Source organism: Myodes glareolus, chromosome 9 (assembly GCF_982192425.1).
Source record: "Myodes glareolus chromosome 9, mMyoGla1.1, whole genome shotgun sequence".
Classification (NCBI taxonomy): Eukaryota; Metazoa; Chordata; class Mammalia; order Rodentia; family Cricetidae; genus Myodes; species Myodes glareolus.
Genome location: NC_142034.1, coordinates 25072715 through 25095491, shown reverse-complemented (window position 1 = coordinate 25095491; position 22777 = coordinate 25072715). Strand labels below are relative to the sequence as shown.

The following is a 22777-nucleotide window of genomic DNA, read 5'->3' as shown; positions in this document are numbered from 1 at the left end:
GAGTTCAAGGCCGGCCAGAGCTACTGGAGACCGCCTCAAGAGAACAAAAACATTATCTAAAGAGCAAGTAAAAGTTTACCGGTGACATTGTTTACTCTCCAGAGCGGCCTCCAGGGACAGCGCCCATGAATGCCATCCAAAAAAACTCCCCCCCTCCCCCGCTCCAAGAACAAGCACCAAGCACAGGCAAATGGTTCACATCGCCCAATTTCTTTTAGAGCCCCTGTTTTTTCGTTTGTTTGGTTTTTAATCTCCCCTTAATTTTCCTAGGGTTGAAGAACACACTCAAGCGGGGCTGGGGCGGGTGATCGGAGATCCAAAGTGTGACACCGAGAGCCTGCAGAGGGGAGGGCTCAGGAACTACCCACCTACAGTAATAAAGGGGAAAAGAAAAAACGGAAAAGCTGCACGGAGCGCACGAGCAAAAAGCTCCCTACCAAGCCAGGCTTTGTTCCCTGAACCTAAGACTTTACCCGGCGGCGGGCGGGCCGGGAGCGAGCGAGCGAGCGGAGGCGCGCGGCCATGGCTGCCGCGGCCGGGCAGGGGGGCCGGGGGGGCGGCGCGTGAGCGGGCGGCGCGGGGCGGGCGAGTGCCCGCGATGTGCCACTCCGCGCCTCCCCCGCCAGGCCCGGGTTGCACGGTGGCCGAGCGGCCCTGGTAGCCGGCGAACGGCGCGGAAGAGGAGCGCGGCGCGCGAGTCTCATTGTTGGGGGGGGGGGCCCGTCGGGGCATGAGGGCGAGAGCACGGCGGGGGGGGGCGGCCAGACAGAGCGAGCGAGGAGGAGGACGCCGAGGAGGAGGAAGGAGGAGGCAAAGAAAAGAAGCGGCGGCGGCGGCGGAGGAGGGGGCGAGGAGGCGCGCGGCCCCCGCTCCCTCCCTCCCCCCCTGACCCCCGACCCCCGCCGGCCGGCCCCCAGCCCCGGAGGGAGCTCATGGGAGTATGAAGGAGATGGTAGGAGGCTGCTGCGTATGTTCGGACGAGAGGGGCTGGGCCGAAAATCCGCTGGTCTACTGCGATGGGCACGCGTGCAGCGTGGCCGTCCACCAAGGTAAGGCGGAGGGGGGGGCGGCCGGCGGGGGGCTGCGGGACCCCGGGGGCGGCGCGCGCACCGGGTGCCCTCGGCCGCGCCCTCCGGAGCCCTCCTGGGGCGCGTGCCCCTCCCCCACCCACCTGAAGCGAAGGGCGGCGTGGGCTCCCCCCCCAGCCTGGTCCTCCAGGACCGGGTCAGGCATTGTTTTCTTGCCTATTGTTCCAGTCCCGCGCCCCCCACCCCAAGTTGAAGGAGTTTTGGGGAGAGTCCAGGGAGCAAGGAGTGAACTCCCTGATACCCGCACCGCCGGTGTTGGGGCTGTCCTGAGAATGTTTACCTGCGAGGTATCCCCCCCCCCACCCGGTTTATTTTGGTTCCCGCTCCGGGAGGAAGAGGTCAAGGGGGGGGTCATCCTCCTTTGCTTCCGGATGCTGGGAGGAGCGGAATTGGGAAGGGAGGAGAAGGGTCCCACGGGAGAAGGGACTCCTGAAATCCTCCGGGGAAGAGCTGAGGCTGGGAGAGCAGTGGTACAGGGGGCCGGAATGGAGGAGAGGGAGGTTTGGAGTTTCCCCCAGCAGCACATGGATCGGGAGTTAACTCCTTAAGGAATCTTGCCTAGGGCGCAGGCTGGCATCTCTGCTTGTCTGGCACAGGCAGCCAGCCCTCGCTTTCCTGAGACAGCCCTTAATGCGGTGACTGCGGGCTCTTCCCGCCAGTCTCCCCTGGTTACCTGCACCGCACCTGCTCAGCCTTGACTTTTGACCTGTACCTGTGATAGAGACAGAAAATGAGGTTCTTGGACCCCCGACTTCTTTGCCTCGTCCCTTACTGGCCCTTTAAGAAGTGCCCCCCCCCATAACAACAAAACGTGTTACAATCATGACTATTTCTTGTTCGGATGTCTGGTCAGGGCAGAGGATGGGAAACAGGTCCAAGGGAAAAAAAGGAGGTAGAGAGATGGGGATGGAGGAGGATCTTCGGAAGTTTAAGGTCAAGGACTGTCAGACTTGTCCCTGTTCGGAATGCCTGGTCGTGTGATTGAAGACTGGCTCTATGCTGTTGAACATTACTTGTGGTCCTGTTTCAGAGTGACCCAGAGTCTGGGGAGCAGCCCCACCTACTGGGTTGGTTTTAGTCCGCTGAGTCTCTCCCCGCCCCCAGTTATTCAGGGGGGAAAAAACCAGTGGCTGAGGGTTTTGCTCAGTGACTCTCCTCCCCCACTCGTAGCTTGCTATGGCATCGTCCAGGTGCCAACGGGACCCTGGTTCTGCAGGAAATGTGAATCTCAGGAGCGAGCAGCCAGGGTGGTGAGTTCAGATTCTGTTCTTTTTTTTTTTTTCTTTCCCCATATCACAGCATCTTCTACAGGTTGAGCTAGGGCACCCTGAGGCTGGGGCAGGACTAAGCTTTACCACTCAGGATATCCTGTTTCCTGACCCCCATCTCCAGGCGCCCAGCCCTCCTCTTCTCATCACTTTGCTCTGCCCCACCTCCGGCACGGGGGCTTTGATTTGTGTGTGTTTGTGTGGTGTTTTTTTTTTTTTTTTTGGTAACTTATTATGAAAGGTTGTCAAGGCAGTTATGAGCTCTTGGCCAAGCCTCTTTCCTGCACACCCTTACCCAGATCTTATGTCATCTTGGGTCCTTTGGGATGAGTTCAGGGAGGGTCCGGTCAGCAGATCCCCCCCCCCAAACACCTGTGCATCTTGCATTGGCAGAGGTGTGAGCTGTGCCCACACAAAGATGGGGCGTTGAAGAGGACTGACAATGGAGGTGAGGGGACCCTGAACACCTGCTGAGGTCAGCCAGGCCCCCTGAGCAGGTGGGGGGTGGGGGCTGGCTTTCCCTGCTCTGGTTGTGGAAGCAGGGGACAGTCTATAGCTTGGTGCTGGGAGGGGTGGGGTCTTGTGCTTGCTGGCCTGCTGAGGCTGATCCCCACACTGTCCCAGGCTGGGCCCACGTGGTGTGTGCCCTCTATATCCCGGAGGTGCAGTTTGCCAACGTGCTCACCATGGAGCCCATTGTGCTGCAGTACGTCCCTCATGACCGCTTCAACAAGGTCAGTGGCCCCTCACCAGTCCCCTTCCTGGCCTATTGTCCTGGGCTGCCACCATTATGCTCTCTTGGGGAACCCAGGAGGTGGATGCTTACTGCTGGACTACTTTCTATGCACAGACAGGTGTATGCCTGTGCTCTGTGACTCTGGCAGATAGTAAGTTCCCCCAAAGTAGCACAGCCAGAGAACAGCCTTTAGTTAGTAGTGCATTTATTTTCTTGCGTTTCTAATATGTGAGAGATACGGTGCAGCAGGCACCTAGTGCTTGCTATTCATCAAGACAGATGTGTACACAGGCTGGAGATAAAGGACACCCAGTGAGGCTTGCTTGGGTATAAGGTGGTTAAGGAAGGAGAAGTTTAGGCTGCGACCTAGGATGTGACAAAGAACTGACTTTGAGAGTGCGGGTCCCAGGTTCCATGAAAAGATCCAGCATATGCAGAGGTCCAGCAAGTGGACCAGTCAGCATATCAGGGAGCTAGGCTAACATAGATGCCAGCCTCTCAAGCGTTACCAAGGACTGTGCATTGAAAATTGAATACTGGGGCTGGAGAGAGGGCTTGGTAGATAAAGCACTTGCCGTTTTTGCATAGAACCAGGTTCAGTACCTGGTACTCACTTGACAGCCTACAACCATGTTTACCTCCAGTTCCAGGGAACCAATCCAGTGCGCTCGTCTGGCCTCTGAGGGCACCGGGCACACACTGTGGTACACATACAGACACGCTCATACATGTAAAATTAAATAAACTCTTAGAATTTTCAGAATTCGTTCCCCCAGTCATGCCGGCTGCATTGATGACCTGTGACTAGCTTTTGTTGACTTGCTCTGTATAGGTTAGAGACCATTTCTGTTCCTGTAGGAAATTCTGTTGGCTAGCACTGATCTAGGGTGGTGGAGGGCAGGATGGAGTTGAGGGGAGGCCAGAGCCTCCCTCAGCAGGCAAGGTGGGGTTCCCTGGAGGAGGGGTCCATTGTGCTGTGCCCTGCAGACCTGTTACATCTGTGAGGAACAGGGCCGGGAGAGCAAGGCCGCATCAGGAGCCTGCATGACCTGTAACCGCCACGGATGTCGACAGGCTTTTCACGTCACCTGGTGAGATTCCCATTCCCAGCTGCTCTGGGGTTTGTGGTGGCTGTTGAGTGCTATTATCTTTTTGTTTGCTTGTTTTTTGTTTTTCTGAGACAGGGTTTCTCTGTAACCTTGAAACCTGCCCTGGAACTGGCTCTGTAGACCAGGCTGGCTTCGAACTCACAGAGATCCACTTGTCTCTGCCTTCAGAGTGCTGGGATTAAAGGCGTGCGCCACCACTGCCCAGCTTTTTATAGATTTTTTTTTGGGGGGGGGGAAGGGGAGTGGACTCTCTTGTGAGAGCTGGTGGCAATGCCATGCTTAGAACTTGGGTCCAGAAGGAAGGAGGTGGAGGCAGCTGTGGTCTGTGGCTACACCCTGCTGACCTGCCTCTCCTCAGTGCCCAGATGGCAGGCCTGCTGTGTGAGGAAGAAGTGCTGGAGGTGGACAATGTCAAGTACTGTGGCTACTGCAAATACCACTTCAGCAAGATGGTGAGTCCTGCCTGCTAGAGGGCACATGGGCTCTGGGACATGCCTGTGCCTGGCGCTGGAAGGTGGAAAGACCCCCGTGCCCCCTAGTCCCTGCTTCCAGGAACTCTTCCTGTGACAGGGAATGAATTGCAGCCTGCAGGGTGCCGATCAGAACTAGCCCAAGTGAGTAGTCAAGGCTAGGAGACAGAACCCTCCCCCTCGCACCTGCCAGTCTTTGAAACTTTCAGCTAGATAGAGCTAGGAGGACAAGTAGGATAACCCTGTGCTTGGACAGGGTCTTTGCTGCATTCATGAAGGCTCTTATTGACCGTGTGTGATTCTCCCATGGCCCAAATGTGCTGCCTGCGTCCCATTTCACAGATAGGTAAATAAAGCGTCCCTGATGGTATAGCTTGTCTCCCAGCTGGTGGGTGGGAGGCAGAGCAAACAATTCCATCAGAAAGGTCCTCAGGAACCGGCCATGCCAGGGGTAGCTAGAGCCCTAAGGTGAGGGGGAACCTGTGCTGGGGCCTGAAGGGTGTTTGATGGGACCAGGCAGGTAGTGAGGGACGAAATGAGACTGTCATGGCTGAACAGACTAGGAGCTTCCCCAGGCTGGGATGTATCTGCAGAAGTAGGCTGCAGCCAGGACTCTGTGCCCCAGGCCACAGCTTGGAGAGCTCCTGAGAAGCCAGAGAGTAATATGATCAGATTTGTGTTATAGGCAGATTACCCTGGCAGCAGCCATGAAGCTGGGTCGAGAGACAGCTGCAAGAAGAGGGGCGGGTGACAGGGACAGGGACCAGGCTGGATGCTGGAGTCCCCGAAGGTGGGCTTGTCTGAACACGAGAGTGGTCAAGAAGCTGTCGCCAACCACTGGGTGGGGAGAGGCGGGTACCTGACGGTGTTAGGAAGGGGGCAGCTGGCCTCTCAGGGAGTCCACACCTTGGTTCACCGAGATCATCTTGTTTTGTGCCTGTTTCCCCCATCTAATGATTAATAGATCCCCTTCTCTTTTCAGTGGTGTCCTGGTTTGCTTGTAATTACATAGTCGCTGTGCTTTTAGAGTTTGATGGCCACTTAGGGCAAGGTCAGGAGTTTTGATGCATTTGCAGGTGGCACTAGGGTAGACACAATCGGATTTTGGGGGGTCCCCAGGCAGGGTGGCAAGGGCAGGCAGAGGTTACAAGCCTGAAGCTGCCTCTGCGGGTGTCCAGAATAGACTGGGTCCAGATGTGAAAGAGACTTGGGAGAAAAGATCTGGAGCTTGATGAAGTAGGAGCAGAGCCCAAGCTGGCGAGGCCTGAAATTAATCCTAGGCTTTGGCAACTGGGGAGTCGTTGGTGATCATAGGGAGCAGCTGCGAGCCTGGGGTGGGTAAAGCTGTCAGACCAGGCACAAGGAGGGCAATCCCAGGGAGGTAGTTTGGTGTTCATTGCCGGCAGCTCCCGGTTCAGGGCAGCAGATCTTCCGATGGACCTAGACTGCTGTGCAGAGAGGAAAAGCAGGACCAAGGAGGAGGTTATGAGGGCTAGAGAGAAATGAGTTCTCAAGGAGCTGGGGCTCCCGGACTGTCCTCTGCGTACCCTTTTTCTAAGGGAAGGAGGTGGCCATGGGCTGTGAGTCTGCCTGGGACGCCAGGAGAGCACTGGAATATAGGAAGGCAGCAAGAGGCCCGAGTCCTGGGTCCAGGTCCACGCCCAACCTCACTGTACCTCTTTGGAGGCTAAGGCTGGTCTGTGCCTTTTTCTGACCTCTGTACATTGTTTCGACAGTGTAACATGCCTTTAATCCCAGCACTTGGGAGGCAGAGATTGCTGAATCTCTGTGAGTTCGAGGCCAGCCTGGTCTACAGCGCGAGTTCCAGGACTGCCAGGGCTACACAGAAACCCTGTCTCATAAAACAAAACAAAACAAAAGACAGCTGGGGAAGCACTAGGATTTCTAGGTTGACAGCATGTCATAGAAGACAGGGGTGACCTGCAGGGGCAGAGGGACTTGTTCTGGGATCCTGTGACCTTCAGAAACTTTCCTTAAGCTAATGAAAGAAAGGTTTGGCAATTCCTCTCAATCTCTACCTTCAGAAGACATCCCGGCACTCCAGCGGGGGAGGAGGAGGAACAGGAGGAGGAGGCGGTGGAGGAGGTGGCAGCAGTGGTACCAGCGGTGGTGGAGGTGGTACAGGGGGAGGCGGCGGCGGCGCCAACAGCAGCAGCAGCAACAGCTTCCTTACTGGCAGGAGAAGCCGGTCGGCCTCACCATCCACGCAGCAGGAGAAGCACCCTACCCACCATGAGAAAGGCCAGAAGAAGGTGAAGGCCTGCTCTTTCTCACATAGCTCTTTTCAGAGACTCCCACCAGGTGCCTAGGTCTTCCCCGGAGGCCACTGAGGTTGAAGAGGTAGCTAAGGAGGTACACCTTGAGGCTCAGAGGTTGGGACCTGGCTTCTATGTCTGCCTGTTCTCTGTTTTCCTCACGACGTGACAGTGCCCCTAACCTCTGATTTTGTGATCCTACATGTTTGTACACATCTCTAGCTTATCCCCTTGTGCCCATGCCAAGAAGTGTATGTGTGTTCCAGGGGTACACCCTTGTGAGTGCCTGCTCATGTGTGTGGTGCTCTGTCACTGGCACGATAATGGGACAGGCTATTTTTAGCAGGAGGGAAGATGGGGGGAGGGGCTCTTGGCTCTCAGAGGATCTTGCCTGAGCTACTCCTGTCCAGCTGGAGTCTTCCATCCCTCTGTGGAGGGAGAGGACTCACTGAGCCCCACTCCTAAGAGGGGCTCAGTTCCCCACATTCACGTGTCAAACTCCCCTTCCCATCAATATCTGGTCCCCCTTTCCTCCCCAGAGTCGAAAGGATAAGGAACGCCTTAAACAGAAGCACAAGAAGCGGCCTGAGTCCCCCCCCAGCATCCTCACCCCGCCTGTGGTCCCCACTGCTGATAAGGTATTACTGCTTCTTCTCAGGATGCTGAGTGTGCTAGTCCAGGGGTGACTGTGTATGTAGTGTAAAGGGTCAGGGTGAGCAGGGGCCTGCTTGGGCTTCCTCTCACAGCTCGTGGTTAATGTCACCTCTGCTCAGCAAGCCCCACACATGCTAAGGGTGAGGTGGGGGTGCCTCCCTGCCGGCTAACTGCCGTGGAGCACCTTTGTCCTAGCAGAGGCTCAGCATTGGGCTCTGGTCTTTGGAGAGCAGATGTGTGGCCCTCAGGCTTTGTTTTCCATGCTCTGGGGCCCAGCCCTGAGGGATAGGCTGAGAACTCCTGCCACTGGGAGGACGTCTAGATCCCACTTCCTGCTGGGTGGGAGCGGCTTCTGGCAATACCCTGAAATCCCTAGTCACCCCACCCTCTCAGCCGGCTTGGCTGTAGAAATGGGTAGCATTTGAAGGAGCAACAGGCAGACCCTACACTAGGCCAGTGAGTGCTAATCCAAGCCAGAGCAGACTGTGTGAGTCCCCTGGGGGCCTGGAGAAAGCACTTCCTCTCGTCCCATTACTGCTAGTCACCTCTACTCCCTTGCATGGTTGGCAGGGCACTGGGCATCTTAGCAGGAGGCTCAGGTATCAGGTTTCCTGGGTGATGTTGCTGTGGCAACTGTCCCAGTAACTCCCCTCCTGCTTTGCTTCCCTGGGCTCACCTGGGAAAGCTGGTCTGACCTTTCCAGGAGCCTTCAGGTACATAAAAGACCTGTCGGGGGTCCCCCACCAATGGGGGTGACCCTTGGACATGCTGCAGAGCTTTGCCTATCCCCTCACAACCCATCCCAACGTTTAGGCCCCCTTCCCCCAGCTCCTCTTTTCCTGGTGGCTTTCCGAACCACATCTGGCTCCCTTCAGAACTCCAGCTGCTGAAAAGAACAAAGGAAGACAGAGACGAGGGCTCCGCCCAGGGAGGGTAGCAACACAGGGAGGGTAGCTCTCGCTTCCCTCTCATTCGTTCCTCAAGCTCAATTTGAATACTTGATATCCACCCTAAAGAGAGCTCACCTTCTCAGGTACTCAGGCACAACTCCATAGAGGCCTGAATGTTTTTGGAACCAGGGGAGAGCAGGGGCACATGAGGAGGACTTAATTCATTCCTCAGAATAACCCAGTGTGGTAGGTGCCTTGCCAGGTCACTTCCACTTCCTCAGTGACGCTGAGAACACAGAGAAGTTACATAATTTGTCTAAAAGCACACAGCTAGCAGTAAAGCTTTCAACCACAGTGGTCTGGCTTGAAGGGCTGTGCTCGCACAGAACTGTCTTTGCCAGGCACTGGTAACAACCACACTATCAGACTCATTTACGGAACCCCTGCTGTGTCTCTGGCATGGAGCTGCTCCTGACCCCCAGGACTGTGCTCCTAAAGATGGTGCTGCTGAGCCAGGTCCAGAGGCTACACAACAGAGATACCATGGCAAGGAGGGCAGAGCCTTCTAGGCTCTCAGCCGTGCTCCCCCAATGCTTCCCAACACCCTGCCCTCCCAGAGCATTGCACCTCAGCCTGAGAGTAAGACAGAGTGGGTCTTTCGCCTAGGTATGTAGGGAGGCTTCCTCGGGTGGGGCTTCCTAGCTGGGTGTTGGAGAAGCAAAGCCAGGCTGCCCTGTGGAGGGTTGGTGTGGAGGCTTGGGGATTCCAGCAAGAATTTGCAGTCCTCAGAGATGGGCCAAAGCCAGGTGACTGTGAGTGGTAACATCTGGAGGGCCCAAGACCAGCACCAGTCTTTAGGCCAGAGGTATTTCCTAGTGAGCCTTCGCTGAGTAGGTCAGTGCGGAATGTGGACTGGTCTCTCTTGGGTCCTGGGGCAAAGACAGGGTCAGGACATTCCCTAGAATTCTGCAGCTGCCTCCTGTCTCACTGTTCTAGAGCCTCGCACGGCTCCTTGCCTGGAGACAATTGAGCCCAGGTCCTGTGTCTTCACCCTCACTCCCAAATCAGGCTGAGCTGGATTGTGCAGCTGGCGATGAGCCTCTGTTGTCTCTCCCTTAGGTCTCCTCAGCTCCGACTTCCTCCCACCATGAGGCCAGCACTCAGGAGACCTCTGAGGGCAGCAGGGACTCAAAGGGGAAAAAGTCTTCCAGCCATAGCCTGAGTCATAAGGGGAAGAAACTGAGCAGTGGGAAAGGTGTGAGCAGTTTTACCTCCGCCTCCTCCTCTTCCTCCTCCTCTTCCTCTTCTTCCTCCTCTGGGGGGTCTTTTCAGCCTGCAGGTGAGTATGGGTGTCGTGGAGGAGGCTGGGAGTGGGAGCCTTTTGTCATAGCTGTTGTGGCTGGCAGGGGCCTGGTGCTTCGCAGCTCATTTGTTTTTACAAACTGATGTGGGGTAACATGGCAGGGAATTCCCCCATGTCCCCGTCCCCCCCCCCCCCCCCCCGCCACGTCCCCCAGTGGCTCAGTTCCCAGCTGGGTTCTCTACCCTTCCCTTTTTTTTTTTTTTTTTAAGATTTTATTTATTTTTGCATGTGGGTGCTTTCTCTGCACACCAGAAGAGGGCGTAGGATCCTTAAAGATGGGTTGTGTCAGTCCGGTTATAGGTAGTTGTGTTAGATGCCTTCATAGTTAGGTGGTTATGGGCTGCCATGTGAGTGCTGGGGGTTGAACTCAGGTCCTCTAGAAGAGCAGTCAGTGCTCCTAACTGTTGAGCCATCTCCCCAGCCCTCACCTTTCCCTTCTTAAGTCAGAGCTCCTCTGTTCCTTTCAGGGCCAACCCCTCCAGCTCCGCAGTAATGTCCCCTACTCTTGTGTCAGAAGGGCCATTCAGAAGCACCAATATTAGTTCCAGGCACAGAGGCCTGTAATCCCAGCATTTGGGAGCTGTGGGATTGCTTGAATTTGAGGCCAGCCTGTGCTGCAGAGTGAGAACCTGTCCCCTGCCAGTGCTCACGTAACAGTCATTCACTCAAGGGTGGAAGTGGCTTCCCTCCTGTTGTTTCCAGCAGGGGCTGTTAACCTGGGACACACAGCTGGGCAGGACACAAGGCTTCCTTCCCTGGCTAGTGTTCTCCCTCATGCTGGTAGGGAACGAGGGAGGGAGGTGGTCCAGCAGTAATCCCCTTCCTTTGTTGCAGGCTCGTCCTTGCAAAGCTCTCCTGACTTCGCGGCATTCCCCAAGCTGGAGCAGCCCGAGGAAGACAAGTACTCCAAGCCCATGGCCCCCACTCCGCCAGCCCCTCCCTCGCCCACAGCCCCTGAGCCCCCTAAGGCTGACCTCTTCGAGCAGAAGGTGGTTTTCTCTGGCTTTGGGCCCGTCATGCGCTTCTCTGCCACCTCCTCCAGCTCCAGCCGGGCCCGAGCCCCCTCACCTGGGGACTACAAGTCTCCCCATGTTTCGGGAGCTGGGGCCTCAGCAGGTGGCTCCCATAAGCGGATGCCTGCACTGAGTGCCACCCTTGGACCTGCCGAGGAGGCTCCTGAGACAGGCCTGAAGGAGAAGAAGCACAAAGCCAGCAAGAGGAGCCGCCACGGGCCAGGCCGTCCTAAGGGTAGCCGAAGCAAGGAGGGTGCCACAGGCCCCACTGCCTCTCTTCCTGGGGCTCAGCTGGCTGGTTTTACTGCTACTGCTGCCTCACCCTTCTCCGGAGGCTCCCTGGTCAGCTCCGGCCTTGGGGGTCTGGCCTCCCGGACCTTCGGGCCTTCAGGAAGCTTGCCCAGCCTGAGCCTGGAATCCCCTCTTCTGGGGGCAGGTTAGTGACTCCTGTAGCTAAAGAACGTCTCAAGGACTAACCAGTCCTGTGAGAAGGCAGGGACATAAATGGAAGAGTTAGAGGAAATGTAGCTGGGTAGAAACTGCTCCAAAAGACAGAATGGAGGTGGCCATTAGCTCTAAGATGTCCCCTGCATGAAGAGACTGGGGTCCACGCCAGCAGGATTGGGAGTGTTCTAATAGAATAGTAAGAAAAGCTCAGAATTGCCCAGACCAAGGCGGGGTAGTAGAATTGAATGGCCAGAGTCCCAAGAGGGGCTGCCTTCACCATCTGAAGAGGAGTCTGGGGTATAAAGGGACCTTAGGGTTTCCTGTGTGTCTTTGTATTTTTAGGAATCTACACCAGTAATAAAGACCCCATCTCTCATGGTGGAGGGATGCTGCGGGCTGTCTGTAGCACCCCACTCTCTTCCAGCCTGCTGGGGCCTCCAGGGACCTCAGCCTTGCCCCGCCTCAGCCGTTCCCCGTTCACCAGCACCCTCCCATCCTCCTCTGCTTCCATCTCCACCACTCAGGTGAGACACTGTTCCTGGGCAGGTGGGGACAGCTCTTGTCGTGTGCCCTCTCTTCTCCAGGTGTGCCTTGTCCTACCACACATTCCAGCTGTGGTAGATGGCGAGCAGGCACCTGAGGCTGGAGTCTGGTCCTCCCAACAGGTCTTTTCTCTGGCTGGCTCTACCTTCAGTCTCCCGTCTTCCCACATCTTTGGAACCCCCGTGGGCACTGTTAACCCCCTCCTCACCCAAGCCGAGAATAGCCACACAGGTATGCTGGCCCCTGCTCCTGTTCCCTTTGCTTCTGAAGAACATGAGTATAGAAAGCATGAGGGTCCCCCCACCCCCGGCCATTGCCTCCTCTGCCTAAACAAATTTATCTATCTACACACTTCCAGCCTGGGGACACCTTAGGGAAAACAGTGTTGGGCCCAGCAGGGCAATTCTGCCCCATCCACAGAAGAGAAGTGACCTCAAAACCCTAGGTAGAGAATGGCAAAGCCAGCTCAAGACAAGCCAGCACCAGCCCAGTGCACTTAACCTCTCCCCGGCCCCTCCTGTGCAGTGGTAGTCGGGGTCACAGAGGTCCCGCCAGCTGGGCTTTCTGCTCTCCACGTATCTAGGAATTAAGGGGGTGGGAGGCAAGCTCCCACATCTTCTCCCCAGAGTCTACTCAATCCCTGAGAGCCGAACAGAGATTGCCCCCCCGCCCCCCGTCAGCCTGGGGGCGAGGCTTGACTGTAAGCTGCCAGTTGAGTTAAAACCAAATCTGACTTCTGTTTCTGGACTTGGTTGAGTAAAATTGGTGTGTTTTCTATAACCCAGAGCAGCAGGTGTGTGTGTGTGTGTGTGTGTGTGTGTGTGTGTCTCCTGTGGACAACAGTTTTCTCATCTGAGTTTATGAATATAAGAAGTCAAAGCTAATTAGGATAATACAATGATTAAGGGCTTGCTTTGTGCTTGCTGAGCCCGCCAGCTAAGCCCGTCACTCTTCCGACCTTATTTTAATCCTGAGAACGGTTGCTGTAGAGAGGCTGGTTACCCTCTCAAGGTCACACAGCCAGTGTCTGGTTCAGTTGCTCCAGGTTTGTCTTGACCTCAGTTTCTGTAACTGGAAGATCTAGAAACAGACAGCAAGAGCCCCGTAGGAAGGGGAAGAGCTTTCCTGAGATGGGGGTGCCAAGCTCAGCTCCTTGCCAGTATGAGCTACCAGCCTAGGCTTGGGGGGGTACTGAAAAAGGGGGCTGTGTTGAGGTTCTAGGAGCAGCACCCACTTTCCAGGGAGGGCCCTGAGGCAAGTAGCTTCCCCTCCCCCTGACCCTTGCCATCCTTCTCCTTCCAAGAGCCAGACCTAGAAGACTGCAGCTTCCGGTGTCACGGGACCTCCCCCCAGGAGAGTCTCTCTTCCATGTGAGGGAGGGTGCACCTTGGTGGAGGGAGGGCTGGGTGGGGGCAGGATTGAGGACCTGGTTGGCGGGGGTGGGCTGGAATCAGTGTGCTAGGTGAGCCTGAGTTGATGTCTCCTCTGGTCTCAGGTCTCCCATCAGCAGCCTCCCTGCGCTCTTTGACCAGACAACAGCGGCGCCCTGTGGGGGTGGCCAGTTAGACACCACAGCCCCGGGCACAACTAACATGGAGCAGCTGCTGGAGAAACAGGGCGATGGAGAGGCTGGTGTCAACAGTGAGCGGGGCGCACAGGGACGGGAGGCCTGTCCCAGCCACTCCTTCCCCTTTCCCTAGGGACTCAAGCCTTTTTACTGGCCTTGCCAGTGGCCCCAGGGCTGATTTATTTTTTAAACCATTTATATTTAATTCATTTTACGTTCCAACCAAGGTTCTCCCACCCCACCACCCCCACTCCTCCCAACAGGTAAGGGCTCCCATGAAGAGTTGACAGAGTTTGGTACATTAATTTGGGGCAGGATCAAGCCCCTCCCCTCCACATTAAGTCTGAGTATGGCACATACACACATCCCTCACCCCTGCCCCAGGACTCATCTTTAACCTTGCATAGGTGGTGCTCTCGGTAGTCAATGCTAACTCTACCTTTGTTCCTCATGACCTCCTGGCACAGGTCATAACCAAACCCCAGATTGTACCCACTCCCCTCAATCTCAGTGGCATCAGGAGCCTTCTGCAGTCCTCAAACCTCTGTATCCCAGATCTTCCTCCCCAAAGGCATCTCTCTGGGTAGCCTTTGCCCTCTAGACCCTGTCCCTCCCGCTGGCCCTGCCTCCTTGATGCAGTGCCGCACTAACCTCAGGCTCCTCCTCCCTCTCTGAAGTTGTGGAGATGCTGAAGGCCCTGCATGCGCTGCAGAAGGAAAATCAGCGGCTCCAGGAGCAGATCCTCAGCCTGACAGCCAAGAAGGAGCGACTGCAGATCCTCAATGTGCAGCTCTCTGTGCCCTTCCCTGCCCTGCCTGCTGCCCTGCCTGCCGCTAATGGCCCTGTCCCAGGGCACTATGGGCTGCTTCCTCAAGGTGAGGGCCTCCAGTCCAGTCTGGGGTGAGGAATTCCTGCCCAGTGGCTTGAACTGGCCCCATTGCATCTCCCACATTCCTTCCTTTAGCGGGCAGCAATGACTCCTTGAGCACCAGCAAGAGCCCTCCAGGGAGGAACAGCCTTGGCCTGGACACGTCCACGTCTTCCGAGGTGGGCACTGCAAGGAGGGGACAGGGAGGAGGAACTGGAGAGAGTCCTTTCAGTCTAGTTCTACCCAGCAGCTGTTGGAAGCTGGCCACTGGAAGGATTGGTTGTTACTTTAAATAAGTAGTATGGGTGGGTGCCTCCTTAACACAGGGCACTGGCTAAGCAGACAGTGAATGAAGTAGACTCAGGCCTCCTGGAGATGGGCTGCACCCAAGAGAACAGCAAATTGCAAAGGAGAAATAATAGAAAGATGCGCTCAATTAAGGGCTAAAGGAGCACGAGAGAAGGCCGGCTGTCTTGGGGAAGGAGTGTTGAGAAGCCTTTGTGAAGGGTTCCTCACAGTGCCTCACACACACTAATCCCTGTGTAATTGGTGGCGGTTGGAATAGCAGTTGCTATTGTTATGTTGTGGTTATTATTGGAATCCAGCAAACCGGGCTCTTGGTTCTTCTCTGCCACTTACTTACTGTGACTTGGGGCAGTCATAATCATAAAAGCAACACCAGTTGCGAGCTTGCCCTAAAGAGTTTCTTAGTCTTCACAGTGACCTTGTGGAATGGATATTGCTGTCACATACAGTACGTGAATACATAAACCAAGGCCCCCAAGGCCCTGAAGTTGTGGGATTTGAACCTGAGCCTTTTGCTCCAGTGAGAGCTCTTGGCTGCAGAGTTCCTTAGGTACCATCAGTGACTTTAGCCATGTCGTGGAAATGACAGAGTAGTACAGGTCCGTACTCACCCCTGGACCTGGTTCCCTTGGAAAATCAGTTGTTTGTCATTAAGCCAGAATAGCAAAGGGTGCTGGACCTCTGGAAGTAGCCATTAAACATGATCTGCAGCCCTTTGGCTTTCCTCACCAGGCCCTGCTGTTTCTCCAGGGTGCCTGGAGGCTTAAGGGGGCTTTGCTTCAAGAGAATGCTGGTGGATACTGGGCTGGGGGCCAGAAAGGTCCTGCTGGCCCCTACCCTCTGACCTGTCCCTTCCCCCTCCTCCCCAGGACCCACACTCAGGCTGCCCGAGCCGCAGCAGCTCATCGCTGTCCTTCCACAGCACGCCCCCACCGCTGCCCCTGCTCCAGCAGAGCCCCGCCGCTCTGCCCTTGGCCCTGCCCGGGGCCCCTGCCCCGCTCCCACCGCAGCCACAGAATGGGCTGGGCCGGGCACCCGGAGCAGCGGGGCTAGGAGCCATGCCCATGACTGAGGGGCTACTGGGTGGGCTGGCTGGCAGCGGGAGCCTGCCCCTCAATGGGCTTCTGGGGGGGTTGAATGGGGCTGCTGCTCCCAACCCTGCGGGCTTGAGCCAGACTGGCGGGGCCCCCACGCTTCAACTGCCAGGTTGTCTCAACAGGTGAGGGAGATCTCAGCCCTAGGGAAGGGAATGGGAGGCTGGATGTGGGAGGGATGCCCCTTGTCACCAAAGGTGTCACCTTTTCCTTGTCACCCCCAAAGGAAAAAAATGCCCTTTGGCCCTATCGCATTTATAGTTCTGGCAGTCTGTTGACTTTAAGGACTCCTCAGACTTTAGCTCTGGGTGTATCTGGACAGGAGTAGTTCAGGGGACAGGATCTGAATCATGTCCCTACTGCTAGTCTTCTGGACAGGTTGTCCATCTGCCTGGGCTTGAGGGCATCTGGGAACTTGTGGGTGTGGGGTCTTCCTCTCGGTACCTTCTTACCTATGTTATACCGGCCTCAGCCTGACAGAGCAGCAGAGACACCTCCTTCAGCAGCAAGAGCAGCAGCTCCAGCAGCTGCAGCAGCTCCTGGCCTCTCCACAGCTGACCCCAGTGAGTACCCCCTCCCTTGCCATCCGCTGCCAGCTCTACCCAAAGAGCCTACTTCCAAGAATGCAACCATGGGGAGGGTCTCCAGGCTGGTGGGCTTGAACCTGGGGGACTTGTGAGCAGTTGAAAGACAAGACTGTTTTCAGGGCCTCCTGGGCACTGGTCTGGGGCTGCTGGGTCACACTGCAGTGACAGGGTTTGGAGAGTGGCAGGTCCAGAAAGGAACTGAGTTTTGCAGTCGCTGCTCCAAGAATCTTCAGGGGATTTCCAGGATCTCGGGGAGGTTTCTATGCAGAGGACATTCTCTTGATTGAAATCTTGGATCTATCTTAGAGAGAAGTGGTTTCACCTTTTAAAAATGAGGGATTGAAGCTGGAGTGTGGCTTAGTGGTGCCCCACGCATTAGGTCCTTCTCTGCATCCCCATCAAGCCAAACAAAACGAACAGATGATGGTCGCTGGGTGTGGTGTGTGGTAAATGACAGTAGTCCAAGCATTTTGGAGACTGAGGCTGGGGAATGGCCATGAGTTCAAGGCAGGCCTGGGCAACATGATGAGTTGGAGACTGCCCTGGACTTGAGAATAATTCCTGAGTCTTAAAGAAATAAAGTAACCAAGAAAAAAAAAACCAAAAAAACCAAAACTCCAAACAGTAAGAAGTCTGTTAAGATGACTCCACAGAGCTGGGTAGTGGTGGTGCACACCTTTAATCCTAGCCTTTGGGCAGCAGAGGCAGGCAGATCTCTGTGTTTGAGATTAGCCTGGTCTACAGAGGGAGTTTCCAGGGCATCCTCCAAAGCTACAGAGAAACCCTGTTTCAGACCCCCCCCCCCCCAGATGGCTCCACAGGAAAGGACCTTGCTGTCAACTTGGTGACCTGAGTTCCATCTGTGGAACTCACATGGTGAGAGGGGAGAGTAGAGTCCCTGACCACCAGTTGTACCCCCAACACAAAAAGTAAGTAAGTGTAATTTACCAATAATTATTCAAGAAGAGAAGCAGTTGAACTGATTACTTTATGGAACAGAAAAAGCACGATTTCTTTGACAGAATGTTATTCTCTGTTTTTGAGACAGCTGGGTGTTTTGTTGTTGTTGTTCCCACACAAACACGCACTAGGTTTCTCTGTGTAGCCTTGGCTGTCCCATAACTTGTTTTGTAGACCAGGCTGGCCTTGCACTTACAAAGATCCATCTGTCCCTGCCTCCCAAATGCTGGGATTGAAGGCAGTCATGTGCCACCATGGCCAGCTTTATTTTGGTTTTTGAGACACTGAAAATAAATGCCTTTTAAAGTTAGATAAAAATAAATAGTTGGGGATGGCGTTTTACGCCTATAATCTCAAGAGGCAGAAGAACCGAGAGTTCAAGATCATTATCAGCTCCATATCAAGTTTGAGGCCAGCCTGGGCTGAATAGGACCCTGCCTCAAAAACAAAGCAATTTTTTTGCCCCCCCCCCCCCCCCCCCCCCGCTTTTCCATTTACTTTTATTTTATGTATCTCCCTGTGTACTACATGTGTGCAGTGCCCACAGAGGCCTGAAGAGGGCATTAGGTACCCTGGAACTAGGTTTGCAGATTGTTGAAAGCTACCTTGTAGCTGCTGGGACTTAAATCCAGGTCCCTCGGAAGGACAACCATTGAGGCCTCTTTCTTGGCCACAGACAAAATTTTTTTCTTTTTGTTTTTTGAGGCAGTGTCTCACTAGCCTCTGATTAGCCTGGAACTCCATTTACAGACCAGGCTGACCTTGAACTCACAGAGATTCTTCTGCTTCTGCATGATGAGTGCCACCAAGTCTTTCAAACTAGTTTTTGGAAAGAGGAAAAAAAAAGGGGGGGGAGTGCTTGGAGATTGTCCCACTTCAGTGCATTCTGTTTGGAGTGTGGTTGTCACAGGGACTGAGGACCTGACTCGGTGGGCAGGGCCAGAGCTGTGTACGACCTGCACTTGCCCAGGTGCTCAGTTGGCAGTTGCTTACCTGGCCACATGTAGTCCTTTTCTTGTCCAGATGGGGAGACGGAGGCCCAGAGTGCCAAAGTAGAGACAGACTCTTGGTCTTCCTGTCGTGGGCCTTATGGTTCCAGTCTGAAGGGCCCTGCTCTGGCAAGGCAGGTAGCCTTGGGGAGTCAGCAGGGCCACTACCAATGAGCAGTCTGTCCTTGCAGGAGCACCAGACTGTGGTCTACCAGATGATCCAACAGATTCAGCAGAAACGGGAGCTGCAACGGCTGCAGATGGCTGGGGGCTCCCAGCTGCCCATGGCCAGTCTGCTGGCTGGAAGCTCCACCCCACTGCTGTCTGCGGGCACCCCTGGCCTGCTGCCTACAGCATCAGCCCCACCCCTGCTGCCTGCTGGAGCCCTGGTGGCCCCTTCGCTCGGCAGCAATACAAGTCTCATGGCTGCAGCAGCTGCGGCTGCAGCAGTAGCAGCAGCAGGCGGACCGCCAGTCCTCACTGCCCAGACCAACCCCTTTCTCAGCCTGCCCGGGGCAGATGCCAGTGGGAGTGGCCCCAAAGGAGGGGTAAGTAAGGGGCATGGGTCTTCCTTTGTCCCTTCTAAGGGACAAGCAGAGGGGGATGGCTACAGTGACATCATCAGATAGATCTGTAGTGGGAGGCAGCAACCCCTAGGTCAACCAGATAGCTGGCTGCAGACAGCAGGACCTCAGTGCCCATTGGGGTTCCCTTCTTCAGAGGCAAGAAAGGCCACTCTGAGCCATTTAGAGAAAACAGCCTTCCAGCTTGGTGAGATGGCTCAATGTATAAAAAAAGGGTGCTTGCCACCAAACCTGATGACCTGAATTTGATCTCAGGGACTCATGTGGTGGAGGGAGAGAGCTGACTCCAGGAATCTGTCCTCTGTTGTGCACACATACATGATACACATGCATATACACATTGACTGTGATTTTCTGTTTTATTTTAAAGTCTATTTTAAAAACCAGCTTTCCAATGGGAAGAGTAGTTAGAAAATGCTGTTTCCCTCCTGTGTGCAGCAGTTAGAAAGAGATGCCTTCTGGGCAGGCCTGTTTCTTCCTTGGAGAATTCACTCTCCCGAGCCCTGGAAGCCAGCTATGGGTACAAGTTAGGCACTTTCTCACTCCACATACTGCAGGCCTGGCTGCTCCATACTCTGTTCCAGCAGCCTCTGCCGTCCTCAGGAGCTGTTCCTACCTGGGCATTAGGGCCAGATGCCTCCAATACTCAAAACCTCCCTTCCTGTCTTTTCAGACCACTGACAAGGGAGCCTCAGCCAGCCAGGAAAAAGGCTAACTCGACCCTGCCTCTCCTGACCCCTACATGGCTTGAGGGTCCTTGCCTGGAATGGGTACCTGGGCCCGGACTCTGGAGAGCCAGCCCAGGGAGTGTGTGCCTGGAGTTCCAGGTCCTGTGGAGAGAGACTGGAGGGAACCCCTTCCACCTGGCCCGTTCCCGCACTGTACTGGCTGCTTCAGGAGCGAGGATCGGGGAGGACAGGCTCCAAGCCTGCCTAGGAGCCCCCATCCTCTGCAGATACCTAGGGCCCCCCCCAAAGAACAAAGCAGGTCATGGCATAGGAAGTGGAGAGTTGGTTGGACCTACCACGTAAACCAGTCAGCACTTGAATGGGGAAGCTGCAGGGTAGGCCCTTGGGCCACCCCTGTGTGGTATTCCTTATGGAAAAAGGGCTGGTCCCAGTTGACCTTCAGAGTCTTCCCAGCAGAAGGGGTCCCTTTGACTGTTTCCCATCATCCCTCCCCGCTGAGGGTCACAAGCTGAGCTTGGAAAAGCCTACAGATGTGGGGGGCTGAGGAAGGGCAGGATAGCACCTCTTGGGGCCCCATGATGGGGCTGGGCAGGGGATGGGGGTGTCCCTCACTGTCCTTGGTGTCCTGCCCCTTTTTGCACTATCGGCTTGAGGAGTGCCGAGGGTGGGGAGAGGGAGAGTGTGTGTGAGTGTGAGTGTGAGTGTGTGTTTATGGTCAGTCTGCTTAACCTGTCTGTCTGTCACCTCTTTCTCTGGACTTGGGGCAGCCAAGGGCAAGGACAGGAGCAGTGGCCAGAACCAGAGCAGGACTTCCTAGCTCTTGTAGCCTGTACCCCCTTCCCAGCTCTGGTCCTTTTCCAGGGCATGAATGGTAAAATTAAAAAAAAAAAAAAAAAGAACAGTACTCCAATATTGGAGAATTCCTGGGGGCTGAAGGCTCTGAATCAGGGTAATATCCTACCTTCCCTTCTCTGGACCCCACTCTGTCTCAGGGCCCCTCAGGGCCTCTTCCCCCCACTGGTAATCTGGTCTTTCCTGGCACAAGAGATTAGGGAGGGGTAAAGCACTGCTTCTCCTATCTGAAGTCTCCATCCCTGAAGTAGCTCGCCTGCCCCTTCAGCCCCACCCTCACCAGCTAGTAAAGCCACTTCAGCTAACCACTGTCCCTTCCACCCACCAGCTGTTCTCCAGGGTGTGGTTGTAGGCGGCAGAGTCAGTCTGCCCAAGGCCGTTGTGAGAAACATTGAGTGGGGCCTCGGAAGCGCAGCCATGGAGGCCTGTGTCCCTTTTGATTGCACTGGCTGGGACTGAGGGCCAGTTTTCCCCGATGTTCATGTCTGTGGGTCCCTTTGCATGTGTGCATTTTGGTGTGTTTCTGTTTGGGTTTTGTTTCGGGGGTTGTTTGTTTGGGTTTTTTTTTTTTTTGTAATAAAAAAGATGTGTATATTTTTGGCAATGACAGAAACGTAGTGCAGATATATTTTTGCCTGTGCTGCTCAACTTTTTTTTTTCTGGTATGGAAAATAATATTCCTGTTGATAAGACTTTGTAAGATACTAGGGTGGGTTTGGGACCTTCAGGAGCAAGTTCTTTGGCACTAGGAAGGATTTGTTTGAGGGGTCAGTTGTGTTGACCTCAGAAATACTCACTTTTCTAACTGCTTAGTATCGGAAAGACATGGTCCTCATCTTTTCAGCTCTTAACTTCTAGTCTAAAAGCCAGCGATTCTTCAGATTCTTAACAGCTTGCTTGCTCATCCAGGCCCACACCGTTACCCCAGCCTCCATTCAGAACCAGTCGTCTCTGCTGTGATGTCTGGAAGGCTGTCACATGCGGAGTAAGGAGGAGCCCTAGGCGCCCTGCCCAGATGCTCCTAGGCCCCACTCCGATCTCCGGAACTCTGCTCTCAGCTGTGCCGAGCTCCTCTTCCTGTTCTGGGCCAGGATGCTGAGCGCTCTGGGCCTCGCATAGATTGGTGCTGCTCTTTGTTTGTTTTTGGTTGTTTTTTCGTTTTTTGACACAGGGTTTTTCTGTGTAGTGGAGCCTCTCTTGGAACTCAACTCTAGATCAGGCTGGCCTCGAACTCACAGAGATCCACCTGCCTCTGCCTCCCAAGTGCTGGGAGTAAAGGCGTGTACTACCAACTACCACCTTTTTAGCTTTCAAAACAAGGTTTCTCTGTGTAGTCCTGGCTGTCCTGGAAGTTGCTCTGTAGACCAGGCCGTACTCAAACTCAGAAGTCTGCCTGCCTCTGCCTCTGAGTGCTGGGATTAGAAGCTTGTACTGCCACCACTGCTGGGTGGTGTTGCCCCTTGTACTGAGACAAGAGGGAAATTGTGACACTTTTGGTGAAGTGACAGGCACAGGGAAAATTAGGAACAGAGTACACGGCAGGATGGCAAGAATGACCTCACATCTTACAGTCTTAGTGGTTTTTGTTTTTGTTTTCCTGGGACAAGGTCTACTCTATTATGTAGCTCTGACTGTCCTGGAGCGTACTATGTAGACCAGGCTGGCCTCAAACTCAGAGAACCACCTGCTTCTGCCTCCCGTGTGCTGGGATTAAAGGTGTGCACCACCATGTCTGACTTTGGTCCATTTTTTGATAAAGAGCTTTGGTGGGGTAAGGGGAAAGATGCAGAATTGGAGCCATCTCTGTCTGGGGGAGCGGGAGGATGTGGTTTGCAGAGCGGAAGTGGAGCCTGAGAACGCATGAGTGGATCTTTACATCACCACCCTCAGTGAGAAGAGATGAATGAGCAATGCATGCCGAGTCTGTGCCCACCAGAGTGGTCATGGCTGGTGGAGCTCAGTGCTGAAAGGGATTCCACTGTAGTTAGGAGCTCATTGGAGCTGACTTTCCAGGTGACTGCTTTAAGCCTAGGAGGGACCGCAGCGATGAGCCTCAGTACCTAGCCTGGTCATTCCTGTCCCATTGCCCAGCCTTCCAGCTGCAGCTAGTTGGTTGGCTGTCCCTGTGTGTGTGGTATGTGTGATGGTGTGGTTGCGAGTGTAGGATGGTGCCCATGGTGGGAAGGTATCTATGTAGCACTGACTGTCTTAGCTCCGAGCTGACGAATCCTCTCCATAGACAATGACACTTTAAGGGTTGCCTTTAAAAAGAATAAATTGTTATCTCCCCATCCCCTCTCCCTCATCCCAGCTTGTGGTTTCTCCCTCAGGCTCTTGGGTCTACCGCTGCCCCTAGGTGCCCTGATCTTGAGGCTGGTGACCCATTCCCTTTACCGTGTTGAGACCCAGGGAGTGCCTACCCTA

General features: G+C 54.9%; 1 protein-coding gene across 3 annotated transcripts; it reads left to right on the top strand.

The window, feature by feature from the left end:
- Positions 1-767: 767 nt before the first annotated feature.
- Positions 768-22082, top strand: Mllt6 (MLLT6, PHD finger containing). Of its 3 annotated transcripts, none has more exons than XM_085695727.2 (20): positions 768-1049; positions 2259-2338; positions 2750-2804; positions 2981-3090; positions 4080-4183; positions 4560-4653; positions 6717-6944; positions 7487-7585; positions 9611-9830; positions 10689-11303; positions 11657-11838; positions 11980-12088; positions 13161-13227; positions 13353-13498; positions 14102-14299; positions 14389-14471; positions 15468-15817; positions 16165-16255; positions 18420-18776; positions 19486-22082. In XM_085695727.2, the coding sequence occupies exons 1-20, from the start codon at positions 941-943 to the stop codon at positions 19525-19527; spliced, it is 3339 nt and encodes a 1112-aa protein (XP_085551853.1). In that variant the 5' UTR covers positions 768-940; the 3' UTR covers positions 19528-22082. The 3 variants fall into 3 exon arrangements, with proteins under 3 accessions (XP_085551853.1, XP_085551854.1, XP_085551855.1); XM_085695728.2 differs by having other exon boundaries at positions 769-1049; positions 9611-9746; XM_085695729.2 differs by lacking the exon at positions 15468-15817 and having other exon boundaries at positions 769-1049.
- The last annotated feature ends 695 nt before the right edge of the window (positions 22083-22777 follow it).

Bases quoted from the DNA above. Each gene is read 5' to 3' on its own strand.
- Mllt6 (XM_085695727.2), top strand. From the start codon at position 941: ATGAAGGAGATGGTAGGAGGCTGCTGCGTATGTTCGGACGAGAGGGGC. The intron at 2,339-2,749 runs GTGAGTTCAGAT...TTGCATTGGCAG, and splicing joins AGGAGCGAGCAGCCAGGGTG to AGGTGTGAGCTGTGCCCACA. The intron at 4,184-4,559 runs GTGAGATTCCCA...GCCTCTCCTCAG, and splicing joins CAGGCTTTTCACGTCACCTG to TGCCCAGATGGCAGGCCTGC.